Here is a 22762-nt window from a genome sequence, read left to right on the forward strand (position 1 = left end):
AGAGCAATGCATGCGCAGAGCCAAGGGCTTTTTGGCTTCTTGTGCTGCCCTTCCAGCGAGGAGGCTGGGGGTGCAGCAGGAGTTGGGAAGGGACAGACCCCAGACAGGTGACCTACAGTGGACAAAGGGATATTCTAGACCATATGGCATTGTGTTGAACAATAAAAAATGGAGGATAGGAGGAGAAAGAAGGGGATGTTCGGAGTCACTCATGACGAGCCCCGATTTCCTGGAAGTGGCTGAACACGTGCCTGCCGATGGGAAGTAGTGAATGGATTCCTTGTTTTGCTTTGCTTGCATGTGGGACTTACACCTTACCTTGTAAGCTGTCTTTATCTCAGCCCACGAGTTCTCACACTTCTACCTTTCTGGTCCTCTCCCCTGTCCCTCTGCTGGGGAACGAGCAAGTTGCTGCATGGTGCTGAGCTGCCTGCTGGGGTTAAACCACGACAGTCCCAATGGTTCTGGTGTCTGACTTCCACATCTGTACATCCTGGGTTCCCTGGATCACTGCTTGGTTGTTCTTTTTAATTCCATCTTTGAGCATCATCCACTCTCAGCAATTTGCTATTGCTCCATTTTGTACATTTCTCTTACAACCTCTCCTATCGCCGCTTTATTTTCTGAATGATTCTGCTGCAGCTCTCACCCAAGCATGGCTTTACAGCGTGACTCCCTCCACTTGTCTTCACAGCAAAGAATAACACAACAGCATTTGACCTTACCCCCACCTCCCACCCCTCCAACAGCCCACAGCAGCCTTGTTATCGCTGTGTACTCCTCTGATTCCCCTCACCACCCCTCAGCCTCTTTGAGTGCTTTCTGGCTCTGGTACACAGGAATTTTGGTTTAGTGGCACTTGGGGGAGCTTGGAGCAAATCAAACTCTCTTCTCCCCCTTTCTTTCTTTTCAGCTTATTTCTATCTGCAAGACTTTATGGTCCTTCTGTTTTCTTGATTTAGCTAAAACTTCAGCTTTTTGCAGGTACTTTCTCATTTCCTGTGACCTTCGTCACTTTGATGTTACTTTGATGTTTACCCGTGCAGGCTTCCTTTAGCTTTACCCAAGCCTTCCTCAACAGTTAGCATTCACTGGCACTGTGCATTGAACACCAATTACTCACCACACAACTTGAAAGGATTTATGTTTTAGAAACCCTTTTTAGCTTCAAAAATTTCATGAATGAGAGCAACAGCTAGCTGGACTCAATAAAGCTTGAGATCCATTCCAGTTTTATATTAAGATACTCCCAGTCTGTTCAGATTATTACTATTATAAATTTATGAATCACAAGCACCAATTCGATTGCTTATGCAGAGAATAAGTAGTGGGTTGACTTAATAGTTCAATCTAAAATGACAATAAAGCAAAAAGCTAAAGCTATAACGTTAAATCTTTCAAATGTCAGGAAATGCTGGAGTTTTACACCAGTCCTCATGCTGTCCGCTCACGTTATAATAAATCTCTTATTTTAAATAGCAAAAATCGATTTAAGGTTATAATAACATATACTGCGGCCTTAAATATGAAGATAAAGAATTATGAGATACGCAAGTATGGAAAGTTGCAATGTTATACTGAAAAAAATAGAATAATCATAGTATCACTTTATTCCTAGAAAGAAATTCCAACATGCAAATAGTGTTTTTTAAAAAAATCGTGTTGTAGAAAAAAGCGGTGTATATGCAAAAATGCATAATTAAAATATGGTTACTTGGTGCAACATGTAATTCAAGCATTAATACCTAGGATGCTGTGCAGTTACATGGTTTTTAAAGATTGCATGCAAGTGTGCATGTGTTTAAACCTGCACACACACACACACTAACCCACTCCCATGTGTTTCCAGATACCTTCAGACTTAAACTGGACTGTCACAGAATCAGAAACTACCAAGTACACTAAAATAAATACAGCTGGGACATACAGAATATGCCATCTGGAAAGCTAAAGAAGCAAATGTCAGAAAGGTGACACTGCCTGATACAAAACAAGGAAGTCCTGCAATGGCCAGTGAATGTGTCTGAAAATACAATACACCAGTCTGCTCAGTTTTGAGAACTGTTTTGTTTTTGTTTTTTTTTTCCAAGCATCAGATTATGCACTTAAATAATCTTGTGTATTAGGCATAGTAAACTGGAAAATTCCTACAGACTTTGTGATATGCCTGACCCAAAGCACGTGTATACAATAATTTTTCATAGTTTCAGATATAGTTGGGCAAAAAAAAGAGTAACAATTAAGCAGGAACAAACAAATTATTTTATTGCTTTTCCTTGAATGTCTTTTTTCCTTTCTGTAATTTGTTGAATAACTTTTTAAAATCACGTGTATGTAAAACAATATACAGACAACTGCATTTAATAAGAACAAGTATTTTGGATATAGAAGGAAATACAGGTAAATACAAATTATTGTTTTTTTTCCATACAGGACAATGTTTAAGATTATCTAAAATTGTGATATGGGTGAGTCATGTGGTTACTAGTACTAAAATTCTCATCAGACATATACCATTCGTTATCTATAGCAATTGGAAAAATTGGTTTACAATTACTGTCAGTCTGGTTCTGCAAACATACTGGCACAGTACAGCATCTGTTCTGGATTTATAGACTATAGTATAGTCTAGACTTTTTGTTGTTGTTGTTGTAACTCAATTGAAGCCTTCCTTTCCTCCATTAACTTTTTAAAAATATATTATTCCCTATTTTAGGCTAGGAAATTATTCAAGACAGAATTGGTTTTAGTTCTATTCCCATCTCTTAACATACACCGTAAGTAGACTTTATAACATTTTAGTAAGTGTCTGTTAAATGTATTCTTGTGACAAAACGTATTTCTGCAAGAGATACTCCTGTTACTAAAGAACACACACAACCATGCAAAAATTCAGTCAAAACATAATCAGTTAACAGTGGCTTTGAAAAATTACTCTGAAAGACATTATTAATGTTGCAGTAAAATAAACAAGATCACACATTTTGGCTTTTCTAAGCACTAGCTTAAACATGCTGGAAGATTATTGTTTTCTGTGGGAATTGTATCACCATTTCATTTTCTCCATCATTACTGCCTGGGAAGACACAGCAAACAAACCAGATACTTAAAACAGCTAAGATTTGTATTATTTTTCATGATAGCTCATTTCAGATCTCTTTAAATGTTAATAAATGGAAGCTTAAAAACCATTAAGAACCTATTTCGGCCATCCAGGTACTATAGGTTCTCTTCACATCAAATTTCTTTCTGCCAAATTTCAATTCAGGCCATAATTACTTTGGGACTAAAATATTTCCCAGTATTTTAAGAAACATTTATATAGCCAATGAAAGATCTAATCAAATTTGAAGTGTACATGACAAATGAAGAAAATGAAGCCAATAATGATAACCCTTCTCAAATCGAAAACAAACAGTACTCATCTTCCTGGCATTACAAACCAAACTTCCACTAACAAACGTTTCAAGACATCACTCAAAATACTGATCTGGGTTTAAGACCATCTCACAACGTAATCAGGCCCCACCAAAATTGAAAGCTGCAGTAACTTTAAGCCACAGCCATACCCGTGTGCATGCACTCATGTGAAAGTATCGCACACACTAAATTGCACTGAGGCCGTGACAACATGCAACTTAGTAATGTGCAATATCTCCACCAGAGCAAGCAGAATGGGAGCTTCAGGGAAGAAGGGTATGGTGCATTCAGGAGGAGAACGACATGCTGCTCAGGGAAAGGAAAATGGTTCAGGCAAAGGTGTGCATGCTACTACTTAGGAGACCTGTGAACTGGAGAATTACTGCTTCATCCATTCAGAAAAAAAAAAAAATCCAGACAAAAAGACCACCTCCTTATTTCAGGGGGTGAAGTCTTAAGGACACGATTTTCCTACTTACACAGGGGTGTAGGTGACTGACAAACTGACTTGATTTTACAGAAGCTTTTGAGTCAAGTAAATCTCACCATCTGGTACATGCAGATAACAATTTCCTCTTGCCCTCAAAACGCTTCAGTGACCACTTTTGAGAACTAAAAAAAAATCTAAATCCAGTAAAATGCTCTTACTGGTTTTCACATTTCAAAAGTAAATCATCTTCCTAACCCTGATTGCAAGTGCTGTCAAAAGGAGTTGTACAGCTCAACTTATTCTGGCATAACCCTTTTGCCATACTTGCCGGTCCCCTCCTTATTCCACTGCTTTCCGTGTTTGTTTCAGTAATACTTCCAATGAAAATCACACAGGTCTTACATTCACGGACAACTGAACAACACTCAGTCAAGGGAGACTCTTGTGCACAATGGAGGTACAATACTACTTTCATAATTCATTACATTTTTGTGCTCATACCTACTAGGTCAAGTAATAAGGATATACAGGGGAGAAAAAAAGAGGAAAGAATAGCAGGAAGGGCAAAGGGAGCATTTGTCAAGAAGTAGTAGTAGTAGTAGTAGTAATAGTGTGGTCACACCAAGAAAATTCAAGTGAGAAAGGCCTGAGATTATTTTGAAGTTAAAAAAGGAGAGATCAAATATCTGGGCACGAAAGACCAAGTCAATTGGAGGACAGAAGTTATTTTGCTATTGAGGGACTAATAGTGTTCAGAAGTATTACCATTTTCTTAAATTTCCCTCTTGATTTGTAGGTGATTGCACATGGAATTGCAGCGCTGAATTTGGTATTTTGAATGGATTGCTCTGTTTGGAGTAGTGTGAGTACTTCACACACCAGCCAAAAAACCCTCCAGTCACGTGCGTTTTTGGTAGCGTTCTTCATCCCAGGCTTTTTGCCATGTTTTTTAAGGAATCATCATACAAATATTGACCCTCCCTTTCCTTGCAGGCCACAGTTTGCCATCCCCAAGAAGCGACCTACCAAGAGGAACGAAGGCAGCATATGGCACCAAAGCATACAGAGGTGCTTATTGTGAGAAGATGTAACAACATTTTAATCATGTAAGTTATTCTAATGGGAAAGACAGATTTATGAACAGTTTGCAAAACGGTGTCTGTTCTACAGTTCAGCCTGTCGATCCCTTTACTAAAGGATGCCTTGAAGCCTGGCAGGGCTTGCCTGTAAGCACTGGGACAACTCCCTCAAAAGCAAACACCTGGGGCAAAGGCAATGTCCAGCTCATAAACACCAGGCCACATATGCATTAGAGAGAAAGACTGAAAAAGAAGCATGCCATTCCTCATGTTTGTCTTTGCCTCTTTGTCCCCGCAGAAGCCTTGGAAGACTGAATTACACTCCCAGGTTGGGAAGCTCCACCCTGAGTAGATACTGAGAGAAGAGTACAAGCAGTTCTTGCTTTTACCCTCCCTCTCCTCTGCATGCCCCAAGATGGGCAAGAGCTTCTCCCTGGGAATCTGTCCGAAGGCTCCCATTCAGGAGCTGCTTGTGACGGGAGAACCCTTCCTCTGAATGAGGAAGCAAGAAGCCACAAAAACCACTTGAGAAAAGAGCAAGGGGACACCTCAGACCACCCTTTTCCCCACCACGGTCTCTCCAGGCCCTGAGGACCTCAGTGGCCCTCCAGCAGACCCCCCAGAACCGGAGGCCAACACAGCCACACGTGGCTATGTTTGTGTCCCAGCATCACAGGGGCTTCCTGATGTCATGGTGGCATCTGCCCCACCTTTTGGTCTGGGCCTTACAACGGCAGCTGGGCCCACCACTCACTGAGTTTCCAGGCCCTCTGGCAACAGCATGGTTGGAAGGATGAGCACCTCGCACAGCAGCTGCCCACCTCTGCAGGAGAGAAGGAACAGAAGAGGAACGGTTCCTGGAACCAAAGAGGAGGAATACATATCCCATGAAGAGGAAGTGGAGGAGAAACAGCATCTGTGGCGCAAGACCAACGTCCAGCTCTGCAACTGATGGGTTAGAGGCCATGAAGGTAGATCCACCCTTAGGTGAAGAAGAGCCAATGGAGGTAGATCCACCTTGAGATGAAGAAGAGCCAATGGAGGTAGATCCACTCTGAGGTGAAGAAGAGCCAATGGAGGTAGATCCACCTTGAGATGAAGAAGAGCCAACGGAGGTAGATCCACCCTGAGGTGAAGAAGAGCCAACGGAGGTAGATCCACCCTGAGGTGAAGAAGAGCCAACGGAGGTAGATCCACCTTGAGATGAAGAAGAGCCAACGGAGGTAGATCCACCCTGAGGTGAAGAAGAGCCAATGGAGGTAGATCCACCTTGAGATGAAGAAGAGCCAATGGAGGTAGATCCACCCTGAGGTGAAGAAGAGCCAATGGAGGTAGATCCACCTTGAGATGAAGAAGAGCCGAAGAGCCAATGGAGGCAGATCCACCTCCAAGACAGCTGACCAGGGCCTCCCTGCTGTGCAGTCACATCAGTGGCACTGCAGGAGCACCCAAGGAGCTCCATACCCACAGTACAACCTCTCTGCCCAAAAGCAAACAGGAGAGGCCATCCACAGACATCTTGCAGACTTGTGTGCAAGACCTCCCAGCAATCAACAGATCCTCTGTTGGTTGGCCAAGGTTGTGTGAGCCCTTCTTTCCCATCCCTGCCCCTCATGAAGAGGTAGCACCTCTCCTGCAGAGTACCAAGGAAGAGAGCAAGAGAGGAGCTGGCTTCCCTCAGGCTGTGGCACAGAGGCAACAGAAGTAGTCATCCCTTAGAGGGTCACTGTGGGGCTCATGTGGGGGGGTCTCAGCCTGCAGACAAGAAGGCTACCCAATGGGTGCTTAAAGATGAAGCCAGACCTTCTGTGATGGTGCAGAAAGAACAGTAGCAGATCAATCAAAACAGTTAGCTGTTCCTTTGGAGAAGCAGAAGACTTCAGCATCTGGGCAAGAATAACCCCAGACACCAGTATAAGTTGGGGACTGCCCTGCTGGAGGGCGGCACAGGGGAAAGGGACCTGGGGGTCCTGGTGGACAATGGGATGACCATGAGCCAGCACTGTGTCCTTGTGACCAAGAAGGCCAATGGCATCCTGGGGTGTATCAGAAGGGGTGTGCTTTGTAGGTCGAGAGAGGTTCTCCTCTCCCTCTAGTCTCCCCTGGTGAGACCACATCTAGAATACTGCGTCCCATTCTGGGCCCCTCAGTTCAAGGACGGGGAACTGCTTCAGAGAGTCCAGTGCCAAGCCATGAGGCTGATAAAGGGAGTGGAGCATCTCCCTTATGAGGAAAGGCTGAGGGAGCTGGTGGTCTCTTTAGCTTGGAGAAGGTGAGACTGAGGGATAATCTTATTAATGTTTATAAATATCTAAAAGGTGAGTGTCAGGAGGACGGAGCCAGGCTCTTCTCAGTGACATCCAATGATAGGACAAGGGGCAATAGGTGCAAACCGGAACATAGGAGGTTCTGTTTATACTTGAGAGGAAACTTTTTTATGGTGAGGGTGATGGAGCACTGGAACAGGCTGCCCGGGGCAGTTGTGGAGTCTCTTTGGCGACACTCAAAACCCGCCCAGACGCATTCCTGTGCAACATGATTTAAGTGTTCCTGCTCCAGCAGGGGGATTGGACTAGATGATCTTCCAAGGTCCCTTCCAATCCCTAACATTCAGGATTTCAGGTCTGCCAAGAAGTGCTGGAGTGCACTGTTGAAGTCCATTTACAATACTTCATCAGTTCTTCCAAAGACTGGGCAACAAACAGTACAGAAATAAAACAGTATAAATGCTGTCCTCTCTTATTTGGCACTTTTGTGACTGCATCTGGGCTCCTGCATCCCCTTCTGGTCTCTCCATTAGAGGAAAGATACCGGTGAGTGTGGTGTGAGCCTGGCACAGGGCCATCCAGATGGCGAGGGACTGGGGCACACAGGAGAGAAGGGCGAGCTGAGGGAACTCCTTTGGTCAGCGTGAAGAAAGTGAGGCTCAGGGGTGGACCTGACTGCTGCCTACGGCTGCCTACTGGGAATGAAGCCTGAGTCTTCTCAGAGGTGCTCTGTGGTGGAAGGACGCGTGACACCAGGCCCACGCTTGCATGGCGGATGGAGAGATCCAGCTAAATAAAAGGAAAAAACTGTCACCATGAGGGTGCTCAGACACAGAACAGGTGCCCAGATAGAGTCTCCATCCTTGAGGGTAATCAAACTGAACAAGGCCCTGAGCAACCAGATCTGACCGGGGCTGCTTTCAGCAGGAGCCTGGACCAGAGACCTGCAAGAGTCTCTCCGTAACACCGTGCTTCCACGGCTCTTCAAACTGCAGCTGCCCAGCCTCCTCCATGCTGGAGGGGCAGGCTCACAGCCCTGCACAGAGTGGCCTTCACCATTCGGGCCTTTGCTTCAGGCAGCCATTTGCATTGGGCCTACCGGTAGCCCCATGATGGAGCAGGTGAAGCCTTGTCCTGCTGATCATGAGGAGGTGATTGTCCCACCTTGTAGAGCCCTCACCCAAATGGATGCTGCTGGAAATGTATCGCTGGCCTTGCTAAAGACAGCATAAATTACATTCAACACGCTCCCACCTCCCATGCAGATGACCAAGCAACATCTCATACTAGGCCTTGTCATGACACCCCCTTGGCAAATCCCTGCTGGTCCCCCCCCCATACCTGATGTGTGTTGCTGGCATTTTGCCTCCCTTCTGTCTTAGATAAACAGATTTCCTATCAGAGGAAGGGAAAGCATTTCACCTCATGGATTACCATCAGCTTCAAAACACTTGAAAAGCTCTTAAAAAGAAAGAAAAGAAAAAAAAGCTCTTGAAAAAGCTGCATCTTTTTTTCTCCCACTACTCAAGTGGGAATTTACCATCTGAGGCACTGTGGCATAAACAGATTTGTTACTTGGCTCAAAATAGGCAGCAAAGCTCTTCTTATCCAAACACTACTCGGTCCAATCAGTGTGACCCCAGGTGAGTTAGGAAAATATTTATGAAATCTACAGGTACTTATAGTGAGGAAGATTAAAAAAAAAAAAACACAACAGAGCTCTGAAGAGAGCAATTGCAATGGAAAAGGGTCTTTGATCAGGTGCTTGCAAGGTAACATGTCCAAGTTCAGTGACGTCTCAAGCTACAGAAAGCATTTGCAGACTGCCCTCCTCTTCTTTACCCTTTGATCTTCTCCTTGCAGATGTACAGCAAAGGACACAAAGGATCACACTCTCCCGATTCCATCCATGATTCCTGGTGCATCTCACTAACATGTTTCAAATAAAGGAGCAGTGAAAGTGACTAAAAACACCAAGTAAGAGCATTTTAATGCCATTTGATGAACAAGCAGAGACATAACTACATGGCTTGCCACGAGTATCCCTGCTCTCCAGACTGGACTAGTAAAATGCACTCTGTGCTCTGTGAGGGTGCCATGTCCTGCTGGAGAGTGACAGGAGCTGGAACACAGCTGGTGATTTCAAGATTTATAATCTGATCTGCCTACACTTTTGGTCAACTGGATTGCATGCGTATTTTGAGACCAAATTCACGTTTGCATAATGCTGTTGAAGCCTAATGATGAAAGCAACTACACAAGTTTCATTATTTGTTAACTTGTAATGCAAAGGCAGCCCCTTGCTCCCCTTGTTTTATGATAGTTCATAAAACAGACCTGCCCTGCAAAGAAGGATCTGGGGGTACTGGTGGAGGAGCTGGCAACTTCTGCTTGTAGAACAGAAAGCCAACTGCATCCGGAGCTGCATCAAAGGAAATGTGACTAGCAGGGCAAGGGAGGTGATTCTCCCCCCTTTACTCCACCCTTGTGAGGCTCCATCTGGACTACTGTGTTCAGCTCTGGGGACCTCAACATAAGAAGGGCATGGACCAGTTAGAGCAGGTTGAAGGGAGGGCCATGAACATGATAATGGAGAGCTGGAGAACCTCTCTTACAGAGACAGGCTGGATAGTTGGGAATGCTCAGCCTGGAGAAGAGAAGGCTCCAAGGAGACCTTATAGTGTGGCCTTCTAGTACTTAAAAGGGAAGCCTACAGGAAAGCTGGGGAGAGAGTTTACAAGGGCATGTAGTGACAGGACACGGATAACAGTTTTAAACCAGAAGGGATAAGGTATTTGGAAGAAATTCTTTTCTATGTGGGTGGTGAGGCACTGGCACAGGCTGCCCAGAGAAGCTGTGGATGCCCCATCCCTGGAGGTGCTCAAGGCCAGGCTGGATGGGGCTTTGGGCAACCAGGTCTGGTGGGAGGTGTCCCTGCCCATGGCAGGGGGTTGGAACCTGATGGTCTTTAAGGTCCCTTCCAACCCAAACCATTCCACGATTCTAACTTCTGCATGCATAAACACAGGGAAAATTGATAATTATACTCTTCATTTACATACTGAAGATCACATTAGGTATTGAGAGGAATGCAAGTTCATCTAGAAGAATTATGAAAAATCCTTTGGTACAACTAAGCAAGAGATGAACTTGAAAATGTCAGAATGACAGAATTCAAATAAGGTACCAAACAGACTACTCCAAATATGAAAGACTGATTCAGTCCACCTTAATGAACACATAGGCTAAGCTCCTCCTCAATTTATCTTTTTTAAAATCTATGACTAGGAGCTCCACATCCCACATCTCCAAACACTATCTTTTTCTCATCGTATTATCAATTACTAATGTGCACTAGCACTTTCGTGCTCTTTGTCCTGCTGCTTCTCTAGTATTATTTTATTTCTTTCCACCATTCTAAGCTCTGATGAATATCTCAGGTTACCTGTGTCACAAGCCCATAAATTTAATTCCCTTTAATACAATTCCCTCTGTAGAGTACCCATGCCCAGAAAAAACATTTTCTATTTTTTGATACTGTTCCCATCTACCAAGGGCTAAAGTAAAAAGAACAATTTGTGAGATGGCCAAGTTTCAGTTCATAGATCTGCCAACACCTTTCAGGAGACAGAACTGATACATTAACTACATAATCAATGAGAACTTAACAGCAGTCTCTGAAGAGAAGAACTATGAACTTTTTGGCAGAATTCTGAATTTGTTTCCTTCTACCTGGACTGCCCCTTCATTTCAAACAGCTGTAGCAGTATGGTAGTTGGCCAAGATCTTACACAGCACGATCTAACCTTCTCATTGCCATGATGTACCCAGGCACAGCTTAATTCCAGTAACAGAAAACAACACTCACTTGTAAGGTACATATAAAAGCAATGGCTAACATCTGGCAATGAGTTTGGGCAGTAGCTTAAAATATCACCTACTTAAACTCTCTTCATGTTTTGTATGTGTGTGTGGCACTGTAGGAGACACCAGCTATACAGAACTCCAAATGAAGACTGCTGACGTTGCGTAGTCCATCAACTTCTTGAAAAATGGAGCTATGACTTAAATACGTTACTTAAATCCATTTATTATGTTGCCATCATGTTAGTGTTTCACAGTGCTAATAAGTGAAAACTGACAGCTTCATTCATCTCTGATCAGTTAAATATATTACTGTACCAACCCCAAAATTGCTTTCTTGTCAAATCTCAGTGAAGCATACTTAAAAACACAAACACAAAAAATCCTCCTTCAATAACATGCAGCAATTTAGAGATGATACAGAAGAAGGGTAACTAAGCACAAAACACTGTGGACACACTCCAGAGGTGTGGTACACAGCATCTCAACTAGGATAAGGAGAATGCTCCCCAGTTCTTCCCTTTGGTGTAATCTGGTCCATACAGTGGAAAAGCCTTGGGAGACCATGAGCTAGATCTCTCTCTGATGAAACTGAACCAGAAAATGCACTCCAGGAGCATATCTAATACATTCCAGTGGCAAATGGGTACTCAGTCAAAGACAGGACTAAAAATAGCTCAAAGTAACTAACTCCAAAACGTGTACAGCACAGATGTCAGGTCCTCTGTTTCAACTGTTTCGCTCTATGAATCTGCTCCTACCGAGCTGCACTAGCTGTTAATGCCATTATAGCTGCAGATGCAGTGCTCACTGATGGGTTTGGAATGTGATGGGTGATCAGTTTGCTTTGTAAAATACTAGCATTCACTACAGCTTAGGCTTCTACTTTTTATTTTTTTAGGCAAGTCCAATCGAATTACTCTTAATGATCAAGGAGGGGGGAAATCATCACTGCTAGGCTCTTGAAAATCCTAAGATTTTCAGGTCATGTTTTTGAAAAATGAGCTGTTGTAAGTGCTTAGTATTTGTAATTGAATACCAAATTAAAAAATAAATAAATAAATCCAAAAAGGGCAAGAAATCAGCAACATACCTTATTGCTTCCTCCACAGATTGGCCAACTATGTTTGAGGAGGCACCTGGCTGAGACAGAGGCGTCAGGCTTATCACCCACTTCACTGGCTTGTAGTATTCATCACTGGAACTTAATAGGTAGAACAGTGTGGTCAGGAAAATCACCTGCAAAGCAAAGTGGAGTTTTAAACCAAAACGAAATAAACAGTTTCAAGAACTACAGTATGCAGATATGCTTCAGATCATTGAACGTAACTGGAAAGTCAGAGCAGTATTCACCAAGCTTGGAAGACACAGAGCTAGGAGAGTAACTTCCAGCCTGGCTCCACAAAGGACTTAACAGTTTTATCTAGACAGCACCACCTCTTAGCTCCTTTTAGCCTCTTCACAAAGTTACCTTAAAGCAACCAGATATTGATCTAGATCAACAATCAAGATTGTTTTTCTTCTTCCAGCATTTTTAGCGGATCAGAATATTACTGAACATTAACATCCTTTGTTAAAAACAAAGGAAACCAAATAACTCTGAGTTGTCTGGAGAATCACTGTGTAACTGGATACTGGATGAATTAAACAAAACCCCACAAAAAGAACATCTGCAGTGTTTATTAGGCTTGCATTCCCTACTATGAGTTTGCAAATTAGTCTGAGCAGAAGTGACAGCAGTTGCGTTGTTTCAGTTTAAAGACCAAAACACACAATCAGATTGTGTCAGCTTTGGGTATGTTGCAGTCTACTGTGTTTTACTTACTCTCTAGATGGTGGGTTCAGCAATTTCTTTGGCTAAACAAACACCACAAGTGTCTCCAGCTTGAAATTGAATACCTCAAACAAGTAAAATTCATTCTGTATATTACAATGGTAAAATATGACTTGTATTTTCTTCATCTGCAAGCCTTAGTTCTTTTATCTGTCTTCCCAAGATTAAAAAGAATTCTTTCACCTTCCTTATTTCCAACCTACTGGTATGATGGAATAAATCACATCCTCACCTTTTGATAAATCAGTCTGTCTGACCTACGTAAGTCTCCTGCTTTCAAGCATCTTATCCGGTCTGCAGACACCTCATGCCCTTCTCCTGCATTCCTTCTGAAGATGTTCAGAAAATAATGCAGACAGCATAACATGCAGTACGTAGTTACCAGTCGCAACAAAGCCATCTATTTGTCATTGCTCTTTCTGTAATTCCTTTCTACCCAGTAAAATGTTACATTTTTTCCCCATCACAGCCTTTAACTTGGAAGCCACATTCAACTGTTCACCCACAGTGTCCCCTTTCCAAAATACCACGTGTAGGTATGGGCTGTCCTCTATCTTCCCAGGTGTGCAACTCTGGCCTTGGGTGATCAACCAATGTATCAACTAAAGCAAGTCATTGCATCAGCACATTTGCTCAGCATGTTGTTAATTTCAAGATCATAAAAAAATGAAAAAGGTTTAATGAGAAGTAATCCAGCAGCAGTATCAGCTAAACTGTAACTCAAAGTTACAACTTTAAGTAAATCTGAAAACCTGACTCAGGTTTACTATCTTTTGTAATGCTGCAAACATGGTTGTTTTCTCCTTGGTAGGGCCCGCCTGCTAAGCTACTATAATGTTCCCTGATTTAGCTACAAAACTCGCCACCCTGAAGAAGGCATCCAGATGGTGAGCACCATCCTTCTTCCTTCCAGTGGGACCTGGTTATAGATCCTTCCTGCAGTGCAGCTCTCAACACAGAAAGAAGCATACTGCTAGACACGCCATATCCTCTCATCCTGACACTCACAAAAAGCAGAGTGAAAAAAAAAAAAGCTCCACTGGATCTTATTTTATTAGGACAGCTTCAGTTAACTTCTTAAGATGTTACCCTTTGAAAAGTGTATGGCAGCCAGGGAATGAGGAAATTAACTGCAGCAATCAGGCGAAGCTTGATTCCCTGTGGCATGAGAAGCATACAGTGCTGATTTAAGGCAACTATGAACAGGAGCTGGGGATTAGTTCAAGTGGCAACACGCACAGCACCTGTACTCACTGGAAAAGCTTTTCTTCCCCAGTGCCCACAACAGAAACTGTCTTCCTTAGGGAGTGATGGATACACCAACTTAGACATACCCACCTGAACTGCAGAAGCTGAGGTGGCAACGGGGATGAGGAGCAATAGAATAAAATAGTCTTAACATGGACTAAAAGCCATGAAAAGATTAACAAACCTAACTCCGTTCTTCTTAAGGCAGTGTGCATGCAACCACAAAATCAACTGAATTTTAGATCAGCTGCATTTTGGGAAATTACTGTATTTTCTTTAGCACAGTAGGTATAGAAATGCAAAGAAGCAGCAATCGCAGAACCTACCAATTTGACCTCAAGGAGCTTGCTAATTTTTCTAATGAGTAGAATAGCTTCAATGGTGCATTCAGCAGCAAAAAGATGTCCCTCCCTCTCTCTACTGACACTTGAAAATTTTCAGATCTCTTTGACAGGATATCTAAGATTTCAGACATGACCTGAATTGTTTCCTAACCAGCAAAATTCAAGATCCTGCTGAGGACTCTGAGGAGGAAGTCACAGAAAATAAAATAATAAACTCTTTCCAGTGTTAAACACTTGACAGATTACACTTTCTTGCTCTAGAATTTATCCTATAGCCCCAGGCTCTGAAACTTTAAATACTCTCATTTGAGGGTGAATTGACTGAATTCAAGGCAAAATCTATGAGTAAACACTAGGCTAGAATGGCAATTCAGCATTTCCACATGTATCAAGAAGCACATAGTTTCATCTCTTGTATGTCAGGTCCATAGACTTTGGAAATATTTCTGTAACGCTTTCATGCTCAGTTTTCCAATGAACGAAAAAAGCATCAGAAATCTGTGTATTCCCTTCAGGACTGTAGATACCCATCTGCCAAATGGAGATTTTCTCTTTCCAGCCTTTAACAGAGTGAGCAGACACACACCAGCTTATATATAAGCCCATGTGCACGTGTGCAGATAGGAACTTGCACTCAGAAGTAAAATAGAAGCAGCACTCTTGCAATGAATGATCAATTTTCAAGCATCTGTTGAACATCTGAATATAGCCTTACTGGATTGTGGAGGGATATGCTACACACACAGATTACTTCCTAGTGAATGCTTTGGCAGAAGATGCATTTTTCAAAATAGAGGCTCTGAATAACATATCCATTATTTCCATGTATTAAAGCATAGTTTTTTAAGTAATGGTTTTCAACTAAAAAGGCATAGATTTAAGTTAGATGTTAGGAGGAAATCCTTCACTCAGAGGATGGTGAGGCACTGGCACAGGCTGCCCAGAGAAACTGTGGATGCCCCATCCCTGGAGGTGCTCAAGGCCAGGCTGGATGGGGCTTTGGGCAACCTGGTCTGGTGGGAAGTGTCCCTGCCCATGGCAGGGGGGTTGGAACCAGATGATCTTTAGGGTCCTCTCCAATCCTAACCATTCCATGATTCTATGACAAGGCCAAGAAAAAAAAAAAAAAAAAAAAGAAAAGTATGCCTTGAGACCCTGGAAGAATAATAACTGTTAAGGTTACTTCTGATCTTCTCCTCATTTGGATTTTTTTTTTCTTCCCTAGCTTTTAAGAAAGCAAAGTGAGTAAAAGGTAAATCTAATAATGATATAGTCCCAAACAGAATTCAGTAATGATGCACGCTGCAAGAGTTGAGAAAGCCACGGTGCTTTATCCTAGAGTCACATTTCGGTTTTCTCTGCTTATTGTATTATACTGTTGCAGAAGGAAAAAAAAAAAACACATTGGAAAATTTAAGAAGCAATTACATTACTTCTTCAAGGACTACAGAATAGCTCAATTAAGTTATGCTAAGAAGTACTTTAAAGCCAGAAAAACAGTATCAGCTGAATTCTCACAACAGCTAACATTTTCATTCATTTATTGCCCCAATTAATGGATTGCACTAATCTCTATTTTGTGCAGTCTGTTTTCTGAAAATCCTAAATATGAGTCCTTTCTCTTTCAGTCAGTCCTGATAATAAATCCACACTGAACACTATTATTAGAAGTTTCATCAATTCACCTTCTTGTGTTTTAAGAGAATCCATTTATTTATTTATTTATTTATTTTTAAGCAAGAATCTTTGTGAGAGACTTTCATAAATATGATAAACCCTGGTTCTGACTGGACAGAAAGGCCTACGAAATGTACAGTGCAAAAAAAAAAGACTACATTACAGCACCCACACACAGGGTTTGACAACATGAACTACTTACTCTTCAGGTAGGCACAGTTATGTCAAAACAAAAGACATGTGCTGCTAGGAATGATGGCCAGGAAGGGCTAAAAGTCACTATGCCCCTAGTATCACCTGCAGACACAGTCCTTGAATATTGTCTGGCAGTTTCCTCTGGATCTGTTAACTCATGGAATTGGCACAAACCAAACTTCCAAACTGGAAGGAATAAATACATCATCTTATCCAGAAAGTTTCTGAAGTGGATTCAACAGCAGTTGGACTGCTAAGGCTTTCATCCTTTCTGGTGTGACAGTAGAGGCAGGATGACCACTCTCACTGCTGGCTAGGGAACTGCACTGTTCAAAGGCACACGAACTACTTCTTGCCGAATATTTGAGTTAGGAGTTATAAATTAAGGAAGTAGGAAACTTTTGAGTTAGAAATCTCATTAGTTAAGTGATGAACTAGTGAGTTCACATTAGACTAGTCTATATGAAGAGGATTGAGCCCTGGCTTGTTGTGCGTGTTTACTTTCTTTTCTCATGAGCTCATAAAATTAAGTTTAATCTACAGAGCATGTTTGTCACATAAATTTGAGAGATTCAAAGAAACTGTGACAAACGCTCAACCTACAACAGAAGTGGAGGAAGAACAGTAGCCTCTAGGGCATCCAATCTTTAAAAGAAATCCAAGGCAAACCCAACTATCTCTGCTCTGCCAGTTGACTTCACCGTGCCGCAGCAAGCAGCAGGACCCTGATGACAAACAAAGGCAGGACCATGCATCACAGCAGCTGCATAGAACGGATCTGGTATAAGCCATTAGACAGCTGAATTTAAATTTTCTGTCAAGGTAACGAGTGCGTTAAGATGATCTGCAATTATCATCTGAACTTGCTGTTTGGAAGTACACTAACTTCTTGGATACTGTTACCAACATGTCATCATGGGTGAAGTAGTGTACTGAGGAAGAAATTGAATGAAATATTCCCACACAGTCTCTCTCTTTTCATCACTAACTGAAAGAAAGCTAACTAGAGAACAAGAAAATTCAGTGGCAATGATCTCCTTCAGTTCAAGGCAGTCATTTAATAAAATTTTGTTGCTATTTGTTCTTTCTTAAATATCGAAGAGAACCCACACAACTGCCTTGAAATATTGTTAAACATTATTTCAATTTTGCAGCTTTGTCTACCAAAACCTCTCCCCTGAGCAAGCATCAATGAAGGCAGTAAGGTTAAACTGGCAAAACACCTTGCTTTCTAGCAAATGTTTTTGAATGCTGAACTATCCACCAAGACATGGATTACAGTCATGCTTCCAAGATCGATATTTGTTTAATTAAAACAGGAATAAATCCCAGGCTAGAGTCCTTAATGCTGCTCACTGTCCGAGATGAAGATGTTCAGAAACTTTCAGCAATCTTCCAGCTATTACATTTTTCCATCTTCTGAGAGTGTTGGTTTGTTTAAGGATATATTTATGAGGACATGCCCTAAGATTTCAGCAGTTTTGTAGGGTACCACAAGGTACAGCTCAGTATCTTCAAGGCCAGAAACAAAGAGCTTTCTATGAACAGACTGATAGGAGGACTTCGAGCTCCTCAATGTGGAAATTACAATGGGGAAATTAGGCTCCTTTGCCTCGGATGTCTCCAATTAGGTAAGTTTAGAGGATGTTTTCAATGCTTGGGTTTGATTTTCAACACTACAACATGCACAATTAGGTTCGTTCAGTAAAATCGATGACATAAGCATGTAACATACTACTTACCACTGAAAGCACAAAATTGAGAAGAGCTGTCCCACTGTGGAAAAGGATTGTCACTAATGTTGTAACTGTAGTGAACAAGAGGCTCACGTTGCGACTCATCACTATCCATAGAGACTCCAGGATCTGAAAAAGGAGGGGAGGAATGAAGACAAAGTGAGACAACACATTGAATTACCTAGAACACAACTGCTTGCAGGGTGATTCTTCTCCATCAAGTCATACAAAGATGACAAAAGAAATAATAAATCATCTTCCCTTACCCTAAATTGCAACAGGTATTATTAAATGAAAACGTCTACTTTGCCAAAGACAGGTTTCTAGGTCGATGGTTACAAGGTTTTAAGAACTTTTCTCCCAATACCCAAAAGTATTTCATCATGTAAAATTGTAGAAAATCTAAATATAATGACACTTGTTTACTGCGATCAGTATCACCATCAACTGAAAGCACATCTTGTCCTGGGAGGGAAAGCTCATCTTTTCAAAAGCAGGAATGCTAAAGCACAAAGAACAAGGAGTAACATCATAAAGCAGAAATAAATCTGAAGCTAGCTTCAAATCTACTAACACAATTACAGCTTTAATAAATTTGTTTTAAACACTCTATGTAAATAAGATGCATAATTTTTATAATGTCTGCAGACAACTACACAAGCTGTGATTTTGCATAGGGATGCAAGAGTTAGTCAAGCAGTTATGGAAAATTAATCAAACAACTCTATACAACCTATTAAATTCTGTAATGGCTCGAGGAACTGATTGCTTATTAGTTACAGATAGTAGAGTAGTTTTGAGACATGCCTTTAAATATGGAATGCCAGTACAGCCAAATTAGTTTGCGTTTGGAGACCCACCACAATCTGAGTAAGGCAGCAACTTCAGAAACACTAAGGGCAAAAAGAAATGGCATGGCATAGGGAGGCATCCTAAAAGCTGTGCACAAACAGTCTCAACAACTATTTCGTTCAGAAGGAACACAGTGAGAAGGTTATTAGCCGAACTGATTCACACATATAAGCAGCAAGGTTGAAGGGGAAAAGCCATACCTTTTTTCAAACTAACATAGCCATATGACCATCTCTATTTTGTAATCAAATCAAAAGGAGACATACAGAAAATAATTTTTGAAGCATAATTTTGTGAAGGAATAACTGCTGGGGGAGGTGACAAGGATTTATCACACACAGGAAAAACATCCGTGCTTCTTACTACCTAACGGGAGTCACGTATTTGAAGGCTCATCTTCTGAAGATATTTTATGAGTCTCCCTTGAGAATGCCCCAAGTGAGGTTAGAAGTGATGACGACACTCGGCTGAAGAAAGTGTTATCCCATAGTACTTGTCCACTTCCTTACTCAAGCTTCTCCTCAAAGCTGCTCTCAATCCATTCTCTGCTCAGCCTGCATCTGTGCTTGGGATTCCCCCAGCCCAGATGCAGGGCCTTGCACTTGACTTTGTTGAACCTCTTGGGGTTTTCACAGGCCCACCTCTCAAGCCTGCCAAGAGACCTTTGGAGGGCATCCCATCCCTTCACCATTTCAAAGACTCTGCAAGTTTTATGCTAGCTGTGCAAAACCATAGTCCCAGAGTGTTACTGGGACTTGCTGAGTGCACAGGACCTTGGTGCCACAGGCATCTCGTTATGATGTGGAGTTCATAGAACAACAGCAAAGCACTGGAAGAAAGGACACAGTTTGAAAACAGAGGCCTCGGAACCACAAACAGTTCACTGATGAACATGACATCAAAGAGAGCTGGGAAAAGACTGCTTTTGCTCTAAGAAAAAGCAGCAGCAGCTAAGAAATGGGGTGGAGGTAAAGGCAAGCAACAGGATAAGGTACCTGCCACGGTCAGGGAAAGTAATAATTTTCCAAGCATCACACAAAATGTGGTCCAAGGCAGAGGTCAAGGGGTGGGAGTTGTCCAGACATGACACAAACCATTTTATAAAAAGGACAAGCTCCTTAATTTGAGGGAAGATGATGCTCCAGTTCCAGTTTCCTTACTGAAGAGCTCTTCAGCTCGATCCCCTTGACTTTTGTGCCTGACAGTGGATAGCAATGCCAACTACACAGCACCAGCACAATGCTATTCTACCCGCACAGCCACTGTTGGATATGACTGTTGAAGACTGACTGACTACTTTGAACACACAGCAATAGCAATTAGTAGATTGTAAAACAAGTCATTAGCATTAAAGTGTGCTGTTAATGAAAGTTAGTCCGGTGAAGTTTTGTTTTAAAAGATTAAAACTGGCCTAATTTCTCAGCCTTCTAAATACTAATCACAGCCATCTTTAATTCCTCCACACACACACAGCCCTTTTCATCCCCCACTGCTACTGATGAGCAGTTCTCATGGGCTGGGACTTGCTCCATCTGCTTGAGAGAGTTTATATCTGGTGGGGCTGGGAAAGTTTCTTTGGGGATGTTTTGTTCCTCCGGCACAGTCTGTACTTGTTTAAGTTTCCCTACAGGTTTTAGGCTGAGGAGCTAATAACCTGAGCACACATCTGCAGTTAGCTTGGATGTAGTTATCACAGGGTTCACTCAACGAGAACAGCTGTCCTAGAAGGACATCCTAGCTTTTACTTTGGGGTAAGCAAGGATAGTGCATTTTGGAGACTTTTGGTATGTCCTATGAAGGCAAGGGCATCCTCTGGGAGTGGTCTCCAGCTGTGGAGTAAGTTTCCCCTTCTGTGTGTTTGCAATTAAAATTTCACAACACGTTTCTCATCACAAGGATGAGAAGACAGAAATAGCAGACATCAGTCATCACTGAATACAATATCAGAAAGTGCTCAAACACCCCACTAACAGTCACAAAAGCATTAAGTCCTGGCACCTGAGAGTTCACAGTGGTGTTTGAGTGCCCCAGAGAACACCCAATCTCAGAATGCTAACAGGGAAGAGAGCATGGTAGTTGAATTATTACTGAAGAATGAACTGTATTGGATATACAGTTAGGTAATTACATGAAGAAATCCTCAGGGACAGAGCAAACATTGGGAAATGTTTTCATTGAAATATCTGAGCAATTGAAATTGGATGTCAGCCCAACCTGATTTGGAACATACGTGTATCAGTCATGCTAAACGAACAGACCGGGAAACCTAACCGAGCTGAAGCTTACTGTGCATCTTTTAATGGAAGGTCTTCTGTCTTTCTGCCTGGGAAATCTCTGGATGAGATACTGGCTGCTGGTAGAATGATGAATACTCTTATGGAAAAAGCAAGATCAATTTAGGAGACATGAGCAATGTCTCCTATACCATGGAGGGAGTTTCGAGTGATCATTCACGGATTTAGCCAGCAGCAATTTGCTTTTTCAATGTTTCAAACCTTCAAGAAACGGAGGAAAGGGTACGAATGGAAAAGCAGGCGAGTGGAGAAGGAACGAGGCTTTTTCATTACTCAGAAATTAAATCTTTATAGCCCAGCAACATACTGCATGTTTCGTCCACCTAAAAAACTACTTTAGGATACAGCATGGGGTAGAAAATTGGAGGTAGATATGAGGACCCACCCCAGTCCTCTCCCCAAACTAAGAATAGGATGAAACAAACTGCACTTTGGAAACATACCACTACAAAAAACAAGTTAATAACACTACCGCTTCTACTGAATCTAGAAGAATTCAAAGATGAAATGTATCAGAGCTGCTACCACCACAGCTTATACGTGCAAAAACAAATGTAACTGATGATTTTGAAAAGCTTATCTTTATATTAAATCTTCAGGCAACCTACATGTTTATATAGCAAGTTACTTTAAAATAATCAAGGTCTAACTATATCAAACTAGAGCTAAATATGACTGCTATAATGAACAGCATGTTTTGAGGGGGGTACAGTGCTTTACCTGATACTCACAGCTAAATTCCTGAATTGATGCATACTGTTACAAATGAAATAAATGCCAGCAATTCCCCAGCATAGCTATACCAGCTATTTAATTACATGCTTTCAACTCTGATATGAAAGTTTCTTCCATTATGGGAAAAGCCCGAAGAGAGACATTTCCATTTGTCTTTTCTAACATATTTCTTTTAACAGATGCTCCTTCGCTTACTAAAGAGGATGAACACTTGCTACGATTTCCTTGAATGGGAAAGAGCTTATCTGCTTATAATTGCAATATATATATAACACTGTCAAAGAGTTGTACTTTCAGAGAATACATAGTGATCTGAACTGTTCTGAAATATTTCTGAAAGCCAAGGGGCTTCCACAACTTATTATGTGGTAAACTCCAGCTATAATCTATGGATAGGCATTTACTACTACATATTCACCCACCACTTCTTTACAGTTCTCTCTTTAACTGTTTTGTGTTTAAAAAAAAAAGTCAAAGCAGTTTATGGAATCTACCATGTCTTACTGTATGTTTATGAATTGCAGGTTAGCATTGATTTGAAGCGTCCTGAAGCAGAAACATCCTAGTTTCAATTAGAGCTACGCCATTTGAACCTCCACCTCCAGCCTGTACAACACAACCAACCATCCATCCAAAAAACAAGCAAAACAGAAAACCACAGAACACAATAAAACCCACAAAAATGTGAGCAAAAGCCCATGAAAAAAAAAAAAAAGAAAAACTCCAAACCCCGTTCTCCCCAAAACTACCCAAATGATTTAGAATATTGATCCTTCCCAGTTTAGTA

At 41.8% G+C, this 22762-nt stretch overlaps 1 protein-coding gene across 5 annotated transcripts in view; it reads right to left on the reverse strand.

Annotated features, from left to right (window-relative positions):
• The window catches only part of TMEM245 (transmembrane protein 245), an 86098-nt gene that overhangs the window by 20814 nt on the left and 42522 nt on the right, over positions 1 to 22762 (reverse strand). For 4 of the 5 annotated variants that reach the window (XM_068671138.1, XM_068671135.1, XM_068671134.1 and 1 more), the window contains 2 exons: positions 18101 to 18223; positions 12154 to 12299 (listed from right to left, as the gene is read on the reverse strand). In XM_068671138.1, coding sequence (XP_068527239.1) covers positions 12154 to 12299; positions 18101 to 18223 — 269 coding nt within the window. Of the gene's footprint in view, positions 1 to 2239; positions 7986 to 12153; positions 12300 to 18100; positions 18224 to 22762 lie in introns of those variants that run through there. The other variant, XM_068671139.1, reaches the window with a different exon arrangement.

This window comes from Anas acuta, chromosome 2 (genome assembly GCF_963932015.1).
Source record: "Anas acuta chromosome 2, bAnaAcu1.1, whole genome shotgun sequence".
NCBI classification, from domain to species: Eukaryota; Metazoa; Chordata; class Aves; order Anseriformes; family Anatidae; genus Anas; species Anas acuta.